Source organism: Zootoca vivipara, chromosome 14 (genome assembly GCF_963506605.1).
Source record: "Zootoca vivipara chromosome 14, rZooViv1.1, whole genome shotgun sequence".
NCBI lineage: Eukaryota > Metazoa > Chordata > Lepidosauria > Squamata > Lacertidae > Zootoca > Zootoca vivipara.
This window is the reverse complement of record NC_083289.1, coordinates 3,860,556-3,879,644: the sequence shown is the minus strand read 5'-3', so window position 1 is coordinate 3,879,644 and position 19,089 is coordinate 3,860,556. Positions and strand designations below refer to the sequence as shown.

The 19,089-nt window shown below is 45.7% G+C and overlaps 1 protein-coding gene across 2 annotated transcripts in view; it reads left to right on the top strand.

The window, feature by feature from the left end:
- The window catches only part of OTUD7A (OTU deubiquitinase 7A), a 98,748-nt gene extending 79,934 nt beyond the window's left edge, over positions 1-18,814 (top strand). For both annotated transcript variants that reach the window (XM_035131410.2, XM_060282505.1), the window contains 3 exons: positions 13,246-13,360; positions 14,215-14,299; positions 16,175-18,814. In XM_035131410.2, coding sequence (XP_034987301.1) covers positions 13,246-13,360; positions 14,215-14,299; positions 16,175-17,599 — 1,625 coding nt within the window. In that variant the 3' untranslated portion in view covers positions 17,600-18,814. The remainder of the gene's footprint in view (positions 1-13,245; positions 13,361-14,214; positions 14,300-16,174) is intronic.
- The last annotated feature ends 275 nt before the right edge of the window (positions 18,815-19,089 follow it).

The following is a 19,089-nucleotide window of genomic DNA, read 5'->3' as shown; positions in this document are numbered from 1 at the left end:
GGTCACAGGGAACCAGACAGAGGGCCTTCTCGGTAGTGGCACCCGTCCTGTGGAACGCCCTCCCAGCAGATGTCAAGGCAATAAAAAACTACTTTACATTTAGAAGACAACTGAAGGCGGCCCTCTTTAGGGAAGTTTTTAATGTTTGATGCTGTACTGTTTTTAATATTCAGTTGGAAGCCGCCCAGAGTGGCTAGAGAAACCCAGCCAGATGGGCGGGGTATAAATAAATTATTATTATTATTATTATTATTATTATTATTACTATTATTATTATTATTATTCGGCGATCAGCCTTCTTTATGGTCCAGCTCTCACTTCCATACATCACTACTGGGAAAACCATAGCTTTAACTATACGGACCTTTGTCAGCAAGGTGATGTCTCTGCTTTTTAAGATGCTGTCTAGGTTTGTCATTGCTTTTCTCCCAATAAGCAGGCGTCTTTTAATTTCGTGACTGCTGTCACCATCTGCAGTGATCATGGAACCCAAGAAAGTAAAATCTCTCACTGCCTCCATTTCTTCCCCTTCTATTTGCCAGGAGGTGATGGGACCAGTGGCCATGATCTTGGTTTTTTTTATGTTGAGCTTCAGACCATATTTTGCGCTCTCCTCTTTCACCCTCATTAAAAGGTTCTTTAATTCTTCCTCACTTTCTGCCATCAAGGTTGTGTCATCTGCATATCTGAGGCTGTTGATATTTCTTCTGGCTTGGGATTCATCCAGTCCAGCCTTTCGCATGAATTCTGCATATAAGTTAAATAAGCAGGGAAACAATGTACAAAAACAGTGTACCACCACTATAAAAACAAATTTAAAACACACTAGTGAAAGATTCAAACTATGGAAGTTCCTCAAAGAATAACAGCACCTTAGGATTAGTTAGTTTTTTTATTTTTTTATTTTTATTTTTTATTTAGCACCTTAGGATGTGTAAAATAAACAAAAACCTTGGCAAAAGTATTTTCCAAAGATTAGTCAATACCTGGTTCTGTATCCAGAATGGCAGCACTACCGGCAAAGAGACATGCCTCATAACTGCACCAGCAAAGCCTCGTGAGGGAGCAGCACCTGTAGCAGGGACTCCTTCCCATAACTAAACAATTCAAGTTCATATGGGGACTGTCACTTCCCAATTTATTCCGGGCCTTCCACTTTAAATGAATCCAGAAGCATAAGACAAAAAAAACATGAGCAAAGTTGGTTAAAGATTAAAATTACCGTATTTCCCCCAAACACTAATGTGATAGAAATATAGTGGGCAAAGATATGGGACAAACAATATCTTTCAGGGTTTTAAGAAGTCTGATTAGCAGCCAGCAGGGGAGGTGACTGAGAGCAGGAGCGCAATACTTTTAGCCAGCACACAAATAAATGTGTGTTGTTTCTCTGGTCTGAATCCCCATCATCACCAACATGGCTGCTACTTAACTTTTAAAAAATGCATGCAGCCAGGACCCCTTGCCGCAGATCTAGTTTGGCCTTTGTTCTTTTAGCCACAGATGTACTGGAGATCATGGAAAAAGCCTAGCACAGACTTTGGATAAGCGCCTCCCAATAGTGTCAGGCAAAATTGTTAAGCAAGCAAAGAGAAGAAAGTGGGAGGAGTTTGACATTGCTAACTAAGAGAGGATACAGTATTCTCCCTGGGGCTTCATGCAGTCATATGATGGAACACGGGGATATTGCAACAATTTGTTTGTTTTGTATACTCCAGACTTCTGCTTTTACATATCGGAAGGTGCTACATTCCCACATGAAGACATTGTATGCCTTCTAACAGATCTTTTTCGTTGAAGATGCTTTTTCTGTACAGAGCAGAACAGCTAGAAGCAGGCCTCTTGATTTCTAGATCTTGCTGTATAAAGTAAGCAGCTGCTATGCTGATATTTTTAAATCCTTAGCTGCCTTTATTCATGAATTTGTTGGTTCAAAGGCACAAGTAACTCTTTCCGTCAAAGGACTGCTTTCCCATAAATGGATAAGTGTGATGGCTTTATTCCAGTGTTGCTCAAAGCATGCTTTGATTTCAACAGTACAAGGAGACACTATGAATGAAAGAGATGCTGTGATTGTGGGTGCCTACTCAGTAGACATTTCCTAATACATTTTAAAAGATTAGATGATATTAGATGATATTCCCTGGCAGGTTGTGGGAGAAAGATGGAAGAAAAAATCATTCTATATTTTCATTGGATCTGGGACCATTTACAACCCCCTTTCCATATAGGAATGTGGGCCTTTATCTTTGTGAGAGTCCACTAGTGATTGCAAAGGTGCATCTCTCATTGTTAAAAGGATGTCAGTCCTTTCCATGTTTGAATGCAGCTTTCAAGTAAAAATTCCAAGCTATAATCTTCCTTCAAGTGCTGTAGATTAAGCTGACAATTTTTTTGCTGCTGCTTTTTTGTTAGAAGATGTGTAGCCCTTCCAAAATTTATCTCCTACCTAATATCATTTAGTTCTGCAGCATTGCTCTCTATAGCTTTGAAGCTATTCTGACTTTTGGCTAATTCTCAGAGATGAGAAACCCTCTAGCCAGCTGCATCTTACTGATTAGTGTAATTACCTCTGTGGAGGCTCTACTGAATATGTATAAGATACAAGGGTTGTTGCCATTGAATTTCCACTGCTTCTCAACGGTTCTCACCAATTTTCAATCAGACTCCCAGATGTGAAGTTGCTACTTCTTTTACTGGCTGTTCTCCTGCACATTTTAGCAGCTGCCTCATGCACAGAAATTTACTGGTGAAGCTTTTTTTTTTACTACTTCATATCACAGCACACGGAATGTACAGTGTGGTTCATTGAGAACAACTCAATAAGAGCTCAGATTTTCATTCCTGCCCTTTCATTCTCTCTGGTTTTTAATCTCCCAACAGAAACTCAGTATTCTTTTCTCATTGCACATGCTTGGTCCTCACTGCACTGCTTTTTTGGGTGGGGGTTACCGCCTTAGGGGTTCCCCTCTAGTTCTGCACATCTTGCGATTTCTTCAAACATTCTGATACTTCCCTTTTGTTTCTCGGCAGCTCCACCTTAGCTCCATTGGCATTGCCTTCATAACTAGGTAAACTGAGTTAACTACTGAAGAGTCTTCAGAACAGCAATAAAACTAGATACACAGGGGAAAGGAAAAGCACAAAGAGACAAGTAAGAACAGTGGAGCAGGAAAGAAAAAAGCAAATTAAAACATCTCAGTTAATTAGGGAAGGAGTAGAAAATTATATATTTCATGAAGTGCTTCTGAAAGAGTGGGAGGGATCAAATCCTATGAATATCTAGAGGCAATGAGCTTCGAACTCTGCACTAAAGACTATTTTTTAAAATTCATATTTTGTCACTAAATCTTGTTACAGAGCAGATTGAACTAAATGAATCTTAATGCCTTTCCCATTTCAGAACTGCCTCATGGGATGCCATTTACTTGCTGATGTCAAGAGCAAGTAAGGCAATGTGATTTTGGAGGCTTTTTAAGGTAACAGAGAAGGAGACAAGCATAAATTTTACAATTATGGCATGCCAAGCACTTTCCCATGGTTTCATTCCTTTAAAGGTCTGCAAACATCCATGTGGCACCTGGTCTTTTAAATGTTATGAATGTGGAGATCACCTCCCACAGTGTTCCAGTAATGTCTGGGGTGCGGTTATGATTGGGGTGGGGGGGGAGAAACAGAAGGCTTTCACCTAGCAACTGGGGCTGGGGTCAGGCACCCCTCAATGGAAAAGTGTGACAGAGCCGCAATCCGGCTCCTGCTTGCAGGGTATTTGGGTCTTACTGTGCTGGGGGGTAGGAGCCTTCCTGACCTCTGGCTGAGCATCACAAGGGAGCCCGATGTCCCCACTGTTTGCCAGGACATTGGGGCTTCCACAGTGCCCTTTCTCAGCATTATATAAGACTCCTAAAACTCTCCTAGGTTTAAAAAACAACAACTTGCAGGCTGGGGTGGGGTTAGTAGAGAGCTGCTGTTTGGGAAAGCCAGCATAAAAACCACACATTATATCTGGCAACCCATGCACCCACTTACGAATTGTTAACAGCAGCTTAACAAGGCTGTTGGAGCAATGTCTGCCATATTACATTTTAGATATTTAGGATTTTATTTATAGGGATCTTTCCAGTGGAGTAATTAAAACATAAATGTGAAGACACACAGCCCACACAATTATTTTCAAGTGCATGCAAATTAATATGAAACAAACGTTCTATTTAAAATAAGCCGTTGAAAAATGCTAGCTCTCTGCAGCAGTGGCTGTTAATATTTTCATAACTCTTCTCATATTACTATGAAGCAAACAGTAATGTGAATATCTTGAGAGAGAGTTACACAGCAAACCATCCCTTTAATGAGAGGAGAGGCTGGATACATTTCTGTGTTTTATTCCTGAACAGTTTGAAAGCAGCTGTCCCATTGCATGTTCTCATAGGCAAAGCCCAGTTTATACTTCTTTTAGCGTGAGACACATGAGAGGTTTGTAGAATAATCCGTACATCACCCCTTCAAGAGCTGCTGTGTGCAAACACAGGAGAGCTTCTGCAAACTTCTGGCTTTTGACGCAGTTAACTTTATAACTGGATCTAACTGCCCAAGCTCAATAAATAGTGAATGCCATTTTTGACAAGGTTGGCCTTTCCAAAGCATATTCCCTACTATGCTCCTGAGCTTTTTATGCAAATAAAAACATGTTGAGTTCTTTGCATCTTTGACTTCTAGCTATTGACTCTAATGAAGAATGTAATCACTTATGTTTTCCTTGGGAGAGAGAAATAACCTGAAAATACATTAGCTGTAGCCACTAAAAGAAAATAGGTTTGTTATGTACTGAGCTGAATCCTAGAACAATAGGATTCAGAATTAGCGGGAGCTACCCAATCCAACTCCAGGTGGAAGTGAATCCTCAACCTGATTGGCCTGCTGGAGCAGCCAATCAGGCGGCTGGCAGAAGTGAATCTGCTACCTGATTGGCCTGTAGGAGCAGCCAATCAGGCTGCAGGCAGAAGTCAATCCACAATATAATTGGCCCACAGGTGTAGCCCTGAAGTAGCCAATCACGCAAGGCCCATTGTGTAAATAATGTATATAAGCAGACGGTTTGGGGAAAAGAGCCATTCGTCTTCTCTTCTCCTCCTTGATGACTATGAGCTGAATAAAGAGCATGAAATTCACTCTTGACTCCGAGTATATTTCACTGGCGACGAGGATGGGATCCTGCTGAGCTGACCGCCACCACGCACTGCACCGCAGCACCGCCACCTGCTGCACCGCTGCATCGCACCGTGCATCCAGGCTTCAGCTCCAGGACCCTAGGAACCCAGAATGGCAACCGACAGCAGCTTCTCGCCATTCAAACCAGCATCAGGAGACTGGGAAGGGTACGCCGCCCGTTTCAACTTCCTCCTGCAAGCGAAAGAAGTCACCAACGATGCCATGAAGAGGGCAACATTCTTCAGCGTCTGTGGAGAGGAGACGTTTGAAATCGCCCGGGCTCTCCTTGCACCTAGAGATGTCGCTACCGTCTCTTACAAAACAATAATGGAACGGCTGAAGGAGCACTTCTCACCACAGCCCTCGGTGGTAGCTTGCCGAAATGCCTTCTACGCAAAGCGGCAAGCCCCGGGGGAAACCATAACTGGGTTTGTGACCTCCCTCCGCCAAGCCGCCCGGTTATGCAACTTCTCAGAATTGGAGAACATGCTTCGTGACCGCCTCGTCGGTGGCCTGAGGGACGAGATGTTGCAACGACGCCTCTACGCCAAAAAAGACCTCACGTTCCAGATTGCTCTGGAGGAAGCCCTGGCAACCGAAGCCGCCGAGAGGTCAACGCAAGAGGCACGACCGGCCCCGCCATCCCAACCGAGGGTCTACCACGAAGACCTCACCGACGAATCCGAATCTGACAGGGAGGAAGTACACCGAGTACAGCGGCACACTCAAGCAGCACACACACCACAGCAGCCTCGACGAGAAGGAGGGAACTGTGCAAGCTGCGGGGAGAACCACGAGAGGAGGACCTGTCGTTTCCGCAACGCAGAGTGCAGGCAGTGCAGAAAATTGGGACACATCGCCCGGGTGTGTCGGGCTCGACTCACCCGTCGACAAGCATCAGATGACCGACCCAGGAGCCCCAGGTCACACGGCACCATGCACCAAGGCAACTCGACGGAGATCACGGACTACCAGGTATTCCAGTTGCCCCATCCCAGCACAGAGAAAATTTATATAGAGGTACAGATAGAGGGAGCCCCATGCCGCATGGAGCTGGACACGGGTTCAACTCTATCCATAATCTCGGCCCGAACATTAAGGGAACTGTGCCCTAATGGGGGTCCCAAACTAAGGCCGGCCCCATTCACCCTCCGGGACTTCCAGAAACGTAAGGTCCCTACTATGGGGGTGGGGACCTTCAGGGTGCAATATCGAGGGCGAAAGCAACAATTGGACTTGCTGGTAGTTAAGGGCCCCTACGTTAGCTTACTGGGACTAGCATGGTTTGGACCTCTGGGGCTAGCCGTTACCGGGGTGAACCGCACTAGCTTACAAGTGGACGTGGACGCCATATGCAAAGAGTTTCCAGGGGTTTTCGATGGGGCATTGGGACGATATACAGGACCCCCCATTGCCCTACAGCTAGACCCCGCTGTACGACCCATCAGGCACAAGGCCCGCCGGGTCCCGTTCGCCCTGAAACCCCGCATAGACGAGGAATTGGACCGGCTCGTGGAGCAAGGAGTGCTGGAGCCGGTGCCCAACGCCCCCTGGGAAACTCCAATTGTCACACCCGTCAAGCCTAACGGTTCGGTCCGCATCTGTGCAGACTACAAATGCACCATAAACAAGGCTCTCACGGCCCATGCATACCCAGTGCCAGTGGTCAGCCATGTCCTCGCCACCCTGGCTGGGTCAAAAATCTTTGGCAAACTGGACTTGGCCCAAGCGTATCAACAGTTGCCTGTGGACGAAGCCACAGCAGAGGCTCAGACGATTGTGACGCACAGAGGGGCATTCAGAGTTAAGCGGCTGCAATTTGGCGTTAGCGTGGCACCAGGCATATTCCAGAATCTAATGGACTCCCTCCTTAAAGGGATTCCTGGCGTCACCCCCTTCTTCGATGATGTACTGATCGCCGGGCCCACACCAGAGGAATTTGAGGACCGCCTCCGCTCCGTCCTGCACCGTTTCCAGACGGCGGGCCTCAAGGTGAAGCGGGAAAAGTGTTTACTGGGAGTGCCGCAGGTGGACTTTCTGGGATTTAAGGTGGACGCAGAAGGGGTCCATCCAACCGGTGACAAGGTACGGGCCATTTGTGAGGCCCCAGCGCCCAAGAGCAAGCCCGAACTTCAGTCATTCTTGGGACTATTGAACTTTTACCATGCCTTCCTTCCCCATAAGGCAGCGGTAGCGGAGCCCCTACACAGACTCCTAGATAAAAGGGCCCCTTGGGTGTGGGGCCAGCGACAAAGGGCCGCATTCCAGGCAGTCAAGGACTTGCTCGTCTCGAACTCGGTCTTAGCACACTTCGACGAGAGGCTGCCAGTGGTGCTGGCATGCGACGCCTCTCCCTATGGCATCGGCGCTGTCCTGGGACACCAACTCCCGGATGGAAGAGAGGTGCCGGTGGCATACTTCTCCCAGACGCTTGCTGCAGCCGAACGAAACTACTCACAGATTGACAAGGAGGGTCTGGCAATCGTGAAGGGCGTAAAAAAATTCCATGATTTCTTGTACGGGCGGCCCTTTACCATAGTGACTGACCACAAGCCGTTGCTTGGCCTGTTTGCTCCTGAGAAGCAGACCCCCCAAGTGTTGTCTCCACGTGTCCTCAGGTGGTCAATTTTCCTTGCCGGCTACCAGTATGCACTAATCCACCGCCCTGGGAAGGCGATGGGCCACGCAGACGCCCTCAGCAGGCTACCACTACCAGAAACAGGCCCCGACCCAGCGCCTGCGCAAGAGGTTATGACTCTGGAGCTGCTTCCCGACCGACCCATTCAGGCACAAGAAGTTGCGCACCATTCCACAAAAGATAGGGTCATCTCCCGGGTCCTGGACTGGGTGTGGCGAGGATGGCCCAGCAGCAGCCCCGGGCCAGAATTCGCTGGCTACACAAACCGCAAACATGAACTGTCGGCCCACAAGGGGTGCCTGTTATGGGGAAGCAGGGTCGTTGTTCCCCAGCCCCTCCGCAAAAGGGTCCTCACAGCCCTACACGAGACACACCCAGGGGTAGTGAGGATGAAGGCCCTTGCCAGGAGTTATGTGTGGTGGCCGGGGATTGACAGAGAGATAGAGGCCTGGGTCCAACACTGCCAGACCTGCCAAGAATCCCGCCCGGATCCCCCAAGGGCCCCAGTCCAGCCCTGGGAGTCCGCCCGACATCCATGGTCACGCTTGCACGTGGACTTCGCTGGCCCCTTCCAGGGAAAAACATTCTTCATAGTGGTGGATTCCTACACCAAATGGCTGGAGGTCGCACTGGTACCATCCACTTCTACAGCGGCGGCCGTCCGGGTACTACGTAAGCTGTTTGCGACCCACGGGCTCCCTGACACCCTCGTCTCGGACAATGGAACCGCATTCACGTCAGAGGAGTTCCAGACCTTCACAGCGCAGAACGCCATCCGCCACATCCGCTCAGCACCATTCCACCCTGCCACCAATGGCCAAGCGGAGCGCATGGTGCGGACCACCAAGGACAGCCTCCGCTGCATGACACAAGGGGACTGGGAATACCGCCTTGCCGCATTTCTTCTAGCACAGCACAGCACCCCAAGCACAACGACGGGCCGGAGCCCAGCTGAATTACTAATGGGCCGGCGCCTTGCAACTAGACTGGACCGACTTCACCCCGACAGAGCTCAGGATGAGGTAGTGGTGGGGAAAGGCAGGAACCCCCGGACATTTGTGGCCCAGGACCCAGTGTATGCAAAGAATTTTGGGGCAGGCCCAGCATGGGTACCCGCCACAGTCACCAAGGTGACCGGTCCCGTGTCGTACGAGGTACTAACGGAAGGGGGGCAATGTTGGCGCCGCCACTGCGACCAGCTACGGCGACGATTCCCAGGAGGAACCCGGGAGGAGAGCGGGACAGAGGGGTCCCAAGGGGACAGCAGGGCAGTGAGGCCTGTAGAGCGAGAGGGGTGGGCAGGGGAAGCAGAAGCAGTAGGCACAGAGGGGCGCCCCGAGGCTGGAAGGACACCGGAACCAGAGCTACAACCTAGTGGTTCAGTGGCGCCAGACCAGACAGCCCTGGCACAGCCAGCAGCCTCGGAACACGAGCCAGAACCAGAACCCCTGACCAAGGAACACCCCAGGCCACAACGCACACGGAGGCGGCCAGCAGACCTTGGGGACTACGAATGCAACTTCCCGGGCAGGACTGGAACTTAGAGGGGAGGGGTGTTATGTACTGAGCTGAATCCTAGAACAATAGGATTCAGAATTAGCGGGAGCTACCCAATCCAACTCCAGGTGGAAGTGAATCCTCAACCTGATTGGCCTGCTGGAGCAGCCAATCAGGCGGCTGGCAGAAGTGAATCTGCTACCTGATTGGCCTGTAGGAGCAGCCAATCAGGCTGCAGGCAGAAGTCAATCCACAATATAATTGGCCCACAGGTGTAGCCCTGAAGTAGCCAATCACGCAAGGCCCATTGTGTAAATAATGTATATAAGCAGACGGTTTGGGGAAAAGAGCCATTCGTCTTCTCTTCTCCTCCTTGATGACTATGAGCTGAATAAAGAGCATGAAATTCACTCTTGACTCCGAGTATATTTCAAGGTTGTTTCTGTTTCTTTTGTTTTGGTTGTCTTGAGATAGAGAAATCTGTTTTTTTGTTTAAAAACATTTATCATCTGTTCTAGGAACTAGGAAAGGTCCTAGAACAGATAATTCAACAGTCGGCCTGTGAGCACTTAGAAAAAGTGTGCTATGATTACTAACACCCAGCATGCGTTTCTCAAAAATAGGTCATGCCAGACCACTCTCATTTCTTTTGTTAACAGTGTAACAAGCTTGGTGGATCAGGGAAATCCTGTGGACATAGTGTATTTTTATTGCAATAAGGCTTTTCACAGTTCCCCATGATATTCTTTGAGGAAGCTGGTAAAACGTGGGTTTAATGCCACCTGGTGAAACTTTACTAATGTTACAATCTGCTACATCTTTACCCGTGACTGCTATCTTCACCAATCCTGGAAAAATACTTTCTGTTGCAAGAGGATTTTCAGTAAACTCTTATAGTATTCTATTTTTTAAGATTCTTGTAACCAATTTCTATATAAATGTAGCCCTGACATTCAAATATGTACATCCAAAAATGTGTAACCTTTTGAAATAGCTTATTTTGCATAGTGACTAACAGGTAAAGGTAAAGTGACCCCTGACCATTAGGTCCAGTTGTGACCGACTCTGGGGTTGTGGCGCTCATCTCACGTTATTGGCCGAGGGAGCCGGCATACAGCTTCCAGGTCATGTGGCCAGCATGACAAAGCCGCTTCTGGCGAACCAGAGCAGCACACAGAATCGCTGTTTACCTTCCCGCTGTAGTGGTACCTATTTATCTACTTGCACTTTGACGTGCTTTCGAACTGCTAGGTTGGCAGGAGCTGGGACCGAACAACGGGAGCTCACTCAGTCGCAGGGATTTGAACCACTGACCTTCTGATCAGCTAGCCCTAGGCTTTGTGGTTTAACCCACAGCGCCACCCGCGTCCCTTTAGTGACTAACAGACTGAGCTACAAATCAGGAAGTTCCTAGGTCAAATCTCAACTCTCCTGGGAACTTCTTGAGGGCCCTAGGGAAGCCACTGTTTCTCAGCCTGTTTCCGCATCTGTAATATGGGAGATAATACTACAGGGGTGTCAAACTCAAATTCATCGGGGGCCGCATCAGCAGTTTGGTCACCCTCAAAGGGCCGGTTGTATCTGTAGGACTATGTGTCCACTCTTTATTATCATAAATTATTGTCACTGCATTCAATTATTACTGTTTTTTTGTAATAATGTAAGTAATAACTAGCTCTGAAAGCAGAAACATAGTCAGAATAATGGCAAGTAGATATTCAAATGTACAATTATTGTACAATTTATTAAAAAATGATTTTTGGTAACTGCACTGGGTGGTGGAGGCTTGCTAGGGTTTCATGCAGGACCTTTGCAGAGCTACTAGTACCTGGAGATGCTGGGGTCCTTCTGCATGCAGGACAGATGTTCTGCCAGTGAGCCACCACCCTTCACCAAAGGGACTGGCTGAGGTTGACTCACTGGAGCTGCTCTCCTGGTTCCAGGGTTTAAGGGCCAGAAGTATAAAGCAGCATCCTATGTTTCTGAGGAGAGGGAGGGGAGGGGAGGGAGGAAGGAAGGAAGGAAAGAGGGGAGAGAAAGAAGTGTAGGGAATAAAGAAGGGAATAAAGAAGGAAAGAAAGAGGGAGAGAAGACGGAAAGGGAGAAAGAAGGAAGTAGAGGGAAAGAAAGAATAAGAATGAGGGGGAGGAAGAAAGATGGGAAGGACGGAAGGAAGGAAGGAAGGAAGGAAGGAAGGAAGGAAGGAAGGAAGAAAGAAAGAAAAGAGGGAGCAGGAGGGAGAGAGGAAGGAAAGAGGTGAGAGAAAGAAGAGTAGGAAAGAAGGAATAAAGAAGGAAAGAAAAAGAAAGAGGGAGAGAAGACAGAGATAAAGAAGGAAGGAAGGAGAGGGAAAGAAAGAATAAGAACGAAAGAGAGGAAGGAAGAAAGGGAAGGGGGGGTCGCCGCCTTGATTCAGCGCCAGAAAAGAGCGCGAAGGGACCCAGGGGCAAAAAGCATTTCCCGTGCAGCGTGAGGCAGCGGGTGTCCGTTTTAGGAGAAGTGCGTAAAGCCTCAGAGTTGCACGTTCGTGAGGCTGAGCCGCTGCTGAGCTCACATTCATGAGGCTGAGCCGCGGCAGGAGGAGGAGGTGAGGCAAGAGGAGGAGGAGGAGGAGGCTTGCCGGGTCGGTGCCCAGCAGCGCCGTGCGGAGAGTCCCGAGCCTCTGCGACGTAGCAGTGCTCTGTAGCACTTTGAATCCTCCTCCTCCTGCCACGGCTCGGCGCCTGGAAACGGCTGCTGCTGCTGCTGCTGAAGCACAAAGCACCCAGCAGCCCCGTGTGGAGGAGGAGGAGGATTCAAAGTGCTACAGAGCACTGCTGCGTCCCAGAGGCTCGGGACTCTCCGCACGGCGCTGCTGGGCACCGCACGGCGCTGCACTCTAGCCACCTCAGTGATTGTTTCATCGCCCTCAGCACTGGGGGAAACCATGAGGCTGTCTGGGCTCCATGCAATTGGAGAGGGCACTTCAGAGCCAGACAGTCAATAGCCCTGGTTAACTCCACATTCCAGCAGGCCACCAGGGATCAGCTGAAAGGCCATCAACATGGGATAATGTTGCTAGATTTGTGGTTGCAGCCTAAAAACTGAGAAGAACATTCATCGAAGACAATGCAGTAGACTGTAAAGTCTGATCAGCAATGTAATATTAGAAAAATATTTGTGTGGGGGGTGCATTTCAAGGTATAGGTGTATAACTTGCTTATCGCTGTATTTTAACGGTGTCCCTATGCATATTCTGCACAGGTTGCATAGAACACTTTTATTTCCTTTTTAGTTGAAATGACCAGGATGGTCACAGCAACTAAGATTTAGTGTTCAGAGGACTTAGTAAATTAGGACTTAGTAAAATCTGGAGTGAATAGCCTACTAATTATTTGGGGTTATAGTCCACTTTCCTTGGAGGTTGCAGGTGAATGACAGTATATTGTAAATGAAAGTGAAAGCAGAAGTGTATAATTTCAGCTTTCAAAACATTTGCTTTAACCCTGCCCACCAAACCAAAAGAAAAGGTTTGTGCTGCTTTTGTCAAATGCTTTGGCTAGAGATGTGGTCAGTCTGAGATCTACGAAAGAGGCTATGGTTATCTCATATTATTAAACTGATGTTTAATATTATTAAACTGAAGAACACACACCCAGAGAAATATCCTAATTGCCATCTCTGAAAGCTGATGACTATTTTTCTTCATCATGAAAAAAAAATCACATGATATACAAAGGTGTCACTGTTTGCAAAATAAGCAATTTCTTATGAAAAAATGGCAACATGGTATATATTAGGCACAGTGTCTTGAACAAATGCTTCTAAAATGCTTTTCCCTTTTCTTCAGCCAATTCTTGTTTCTCATCCTTTTCCCACCTAAATATATTTCTTCACTTCTGATCTTTTCCTCTTTCCTTCAGCGGTGATCCCTCTGACTGATTCTGAACACAAGTTACTACCTTTGCACTTTGCGGTTGATCCTGGGAAAGATTGGGAGTGGGGGAAGGATGACAATGATAACTCCAAGCTGGCCAAGTAAGAACTCTTTTAAATAACTAAAACTTCAACACCATGTGGACATCTGTGTGCCTAAAATGCCTGGCGACCTTTGATTAGCCTGCCCTTTTAAAATCAGTTTTTAGAACAAATAATTATATAGTTTTTGAGCCACATACATCTCTCGCATAGTTCACTAGCTGGGTGTGGAGTTTTGCCATCTACAAAATGCCAGTTGGTTGCCCCAGTCTGGCAAGACAAATGTGAGGCTGCAAATTTCCCATAGCAAGCCCAGTGTAGTACTGTTTCTTTCCCCCCTATCTTATTTCCTTAAGAGAGCATGGGGACCTGTAACTGAAAGTACTCTTGTTAAACCTGATGGGTTTTTTTCTGTTTCTCTCGATTAAGTGTGAGTACAGTGGTACCTCGGTTTATGAACACAATTGGTTCTGGAAGTCTGTTCATAAACTGAAGCGTTCATAAACAGAAGTGAACTTTACCATTGAAAGTAATTGAAAGTGGATTAATCTGTTCCAGACGGTCCGCGGAGTACTTAAACTGAAACGTACTTTCCCATTGAAAGTAATGGAAAGTGGATTAATCCGTTCCGGACGGGTCCGTGGAGTACTCAACCTGAAGCGTACTTAACCCGAAGCATGGGTGTAATTGGTTCCGGAAGTCTGTTCATAAACTGAAGCGTTCATAAACTGAAGCGAAGTTTCCCATTGAAAGTAATGGAAAGTGAATTAATCCATTCCAGATGGGTCCGCGGCGTTCGTAAACCGAAAATTCGTAAACCGAGGTGTTCATAAACCAAGGTTCCACTGTACTCTGTGGCTGTAAATTTTCAGTGATTATATGGTATGTGGTCTTTCCTCTTTTTCCTTTCTCAGTTTGATTCTGTCTCTGGAGGCAAAGCTTAATCTTCTGCACAGTTACATGAATGTAACCTGGATACGCATACCATCGGAAACACGGGTAACCCTTTTACTCTCCATAAGTAGCTTGAGAGAAATAGGCCCCAACTGTGTGATCTCATGAAAGCAGATGATCCTGGGTTAGGCTCCCATCACTAGTGCAACAGAATCCATTGCATCCTTGCTGTGTTGCTATTGGGCTAGCGGTTCAGGGAAGCTCCTTTGGGAAGCTGGGGCAGGGAGAGGCAAGGTCCAGGTCCCTGCCTCCCTAGAATTAATGCAGCACTTTCTGACACACAAAAATGACCATGCACTACTGTAACTGTAGCAGCAATGGATTAGACTGTTGTTATGTTTTTATCACTGATGTTTTGTAATGTATTTCTAGTGTTGTACACCACCCTAAGATCTTTTGATAAAGGGTGGTATATAAATTGTAGTAGTAGTAGTAGTAGTAGTAGTAGTAGCAATGCTGCTTTTGGTTGGAAATTCTGCCCTCTGTCAAGGCATATGAGATGGTCAAAACTAAAGAGTAATTGGCCAGCCTGTCTATCCATTGTCTTCTAGGGAAAGGGCTGAAAAGCAGAATTTGCTCCTTGCATTTGTGCAGTTCCACATTTGAGAGTGTGGATTCTCAGGTCCAAATATCAGAACATTCGTGGTTTAACAAATGTGTAGTGACTATCAAATGTGAGACTGCAAAGTTGATACCCAAGGTTGTCAGTCAGGGGTAAGCAAATTAAGAGTTCAGCCAAATTTTCATGTGCACAAAAGGGAGCTTTGGGGAACTGAATATGTTCTCTGGAATATCCCACTTACCTTATCATACTTGTTAATCATGCCTCTCGGAAGCTGCTCCAACACTAATGAAATAGTCAAGAAACAGCACACATGATCTAATGAGAAATATGGTCAGGTTAACTGATTTTCAATCATTGCCCATTGTGAATAATTTGCAAGATTAATTTCATAGGGTTGGCTGAGATAGGAGGATATCTGTTTAGGAGTCTTGGAAATGAATGTTTTGAAATGTACTTCTATAGTTACACTGAAAATTACTTGCGCTACATCATATATTTTCAGGTATAAATGTGAACGTCATTGATAATTGAATTATTGCACAATTTGCTTTTTAATCCCAGATCAATTATTGCCATCCTAATCATTTTTTTAAAAAAAATCCCTTGCTAAATACCCAGAGATTGGCTTCTGCATTTGTGTTATCTTTCATTTTGCATCTTTGATGCCATTTGTACCGGAATGTATCCTACAATGTAGCCTTTCCACACAGAATGGTCATCAGGACTGAACTTTACTATCACTATCCTCAATATAATCCAAAACATTGTCCCATAAGCACTGAGCAGGAGTAAGCAAGAAACAACAGACCAGATTGTTTCAGATATGTTGAGCAAGAGAACCAAGCATGGTGTATAAAAAATTCCAGGAATACTAGCTGATCTATTTGAAGAGAGAAATTCTCTCCTAAGCCATCACCCATCAGAAAAAAATCAGAAAACTTGTAGTGAAGAGCATATCCATTCTATCTAACATCATATTGCAATGGTTCCTGATGTTTCAGATATAGGAAAGCATACAAAAAGATGCACTGTTTTCAGATTTGGCTTTTACCATCTTGAATATGCTGTGGAATTCACAGCAAACATCTGACGTTTCAAGAGAATGACTTCCCAAAAGGACAGTCAGAGAGATTTGACAAGCTATTATAAACCTGGATCTAGGAAGTTTCTTCCAAAGATTAACCATCTGTTAATGTAATTGTGACCCCTTCATGTGCAGAACCATTCTTTTGAAGACTTGCATTTTTCAAATGCTAAATATTCTGAAAAACTGCATTCAAATGTAGAGAGGATCTTACTGCAGGAAATCATTGTGTAAGAATAATTTCTAATTGTTAACTTACTTCTCTTAATAGGCTCCTCTGGCTCAGCCAGAATCTCCTACTGCGTCAGCAGGAGAGGATGTTCAGTCTCTCGCTGATTCCATGGACTCCGACAGGGATTCCATCTGCAGCAATTCTAATGGCAATAATGGGAAAAATGGGAAAGAGAAAGAAAAGCAAAGGAAGGACAAAGAAAAAAACAGGGCTGATTCAGTTGCTAACAAACTTGGGAGTCTCAGTAAAACTCTAGGCATCAAGCTAAAGAAGAATATGGGTGGGCTTGGGGGACTAGTGCATGGCAAAATGAGCAGAGCAAATTCAGGAAATGGGAAAAATGGGGAGATCATTGAGAAAGTCAAAGAGAAGAAGTCTAAGTCACGCAAAGGAAGCAAAGAAGAATCTGGCCAGTCTGCAAGCACTTCTCCATCTGAAAAGACAACCCCCTCTCCCACGGAAAAGACAAGCATTTCGCCTGTTGAAAAAATGAATTCTAAATCCCCTTCAGATAAACAGTCAGACCCATGGAAGTACAGTACTGATGTGAAGCTGAGCCTCAACATCTTGAGAGCCGCCATGCAAGGGGAGCGGAAGTTCATCTTTGCTGGCCTCCTCTTGACCAGCCATAGACATCAGTTCCATGAGGAGATGATTGGCTATTACTTGACCAGCGCCCAGGAGCGCTTTAGTGCTGAACAGGAGCAGAAGAGGAAAGAGGCAGAGAAGAAGGCTACTCTCAATGGATCGTCATGCAGGAAACTGGAGCAAGAAATGTACTCAAAAGAGAAGTTGGAATCATCTCCTCAGGGAAGGGCATCACCAGTCTTGCCTCAAAGCCATACGACTCAACTGGTTTTAAAGTTTAAAGACCGTACTAGTCCCACACCAGGGTCATTTTCGTCACCTACCATTGGTGCCAAGAAAAGTGGACCCATTCCATTGTCTGCCCACTATAGCCATACACCCCCTGTTCAGAGGCAAAGTGTCATCCACTTGCACGATGTCAATTCCAAGCCATCAAGCTTCCAGGATGATACCTACAAGCCAGTGGTTGGCACCTTAAAAACATGTGCCACATATCCCCAACAGAACCGGTCATTGTCTTCACAGAGCTATAGCCCAGCCCGAATAGCAGGCATCCGTACGGTCAACACAGTGGAGTCACTGACCTATGTTATGCCTACGGACCACAAGTCACAAACATATACTAATGGGTTTAATACCAGTGACATCAGAGACTGCTTGGAATATGCTGATGAGGATGCACCACAGACCTGGTTGAACAATGACAAAAATCGAGGCAGGAGCACAATTAGCCCAATATATTCAATCCAGCAGAACCGCTGCAAGAAAGAGAACTGCTCTTTTTATGGTCGCCCCGAGACTGAAAACTATTGTTCCTACTGCTATAAGGAGGAGCTGAAACGCAGGGAGCAAGAAAGTAAGGGGCACCGACATTGAAGGTGATGGAGCTCCTCCCATGAATATTTATTTCCTCCATTTTATTACTTGTAAGGTATGTGGCAATGGATTACAGGAGGAAGGAAGAGAGAATCCTGCAGAGGGATCTGTGGGGAGAAAGGTCCAGCTTATTTGTTTTTCCCCTGCAGCAATGAAAAACTAAGAATTTATTTATCATAAAGAGTTTATTATTTTCCATTTTGTCAGTGTCTTTTTTACATACACTGGTAAGCTGAAAGGTTCTTTACTCCTTTGTCAGTGCTGTGTATACGTTTGGTCAAAATTTTTCTAATGGTGCCTGAATTTACACTGACATCACTCAGGTAGTAGGAAGATAGGGAAAAAGTCATAATAACTGGAAATGTGGTATTGTAATAAGATGTGTCTGTCTCATTCTTTAGAGCCATCTCAGTTGGAGAAATATAACTTTTTCATAGCTCTTTCCTCTTCCTTTAAAAATTGGGGGAAGTAATTTGCGTATAGTTCATACTAACATGCTAACATCCTTGCTTGTATTATTTTAGTAGTCCTGTTTTCTCCACAGATACACAAATGAAAGCCTGGATTCATTAGCAAGCTTCTCTTACAAAACACATATTCTTGGTTTTATTGATGTAAGCAAACTCCAGTTTTGTACTGCACAGAATGTCCAAGAAAGAAATGTGCTTATCCTCCAGATGACATATCTATTTTATTTTTAGACAGGACTCAAGCCCTTATGGTTGAAAATAAGTACTTTACAATTCAACAGTTGGGCTATTGGATGACGAAACAACTGCCTCAATAGCTTTGTCTTACACCTGTCTTAAACCTCATTCAGTGCAACCACATAGCTAAGGGCCCTGTATCTCACTGATCATATCCTTTCCTTGGTCGTTTTGGCCAGTTTATCGACACTGCTTATTGGAACCACATTATTTAGCTATTAATTCCCAAGAATTAAAGAACTGAAATATTGGCATATGGAAGCCTTCATATTTTTTATTATTCATATAGCACAATGTAGAGCTGCTACCTCTTTGCAGAGAAGACAAAAATTGTTATTGTTAATTTGCACATGTGTTGCAGGCAACTCCCTGTTTGCACAGGAGTTGTATTCCGGGTCATTGCGCACATCAGCTGAAAACGAAACATCAGCAGTCACACATCAATTGGACATGCACAAAATGGTCTTAAACACTTACAAGGACAGCTCATGGATTTGTGTTTAAAGTCTGCTCCTCTGAGATGAGTACTAGACAGTGCAGAAGATGAATTCTAAACACCATTGCAAAGACAAAAATGAAGCAAAGATTGTAATAGAGTTTGAAACTAGACAGAATAATTTAGATAACCTCTATGCCTGGTGCTCTTCAGATGTTTTAGATAAGAGCTGAATGTAACACTGGTGTCTATAGTAGGGCTTCAGTTGGCATTGATATAAACCTGTTTGCCTTCTATATCTATTTTGTTTCTAGCAAACCACTTGCTGCCAGCTTGGGCACCAAATA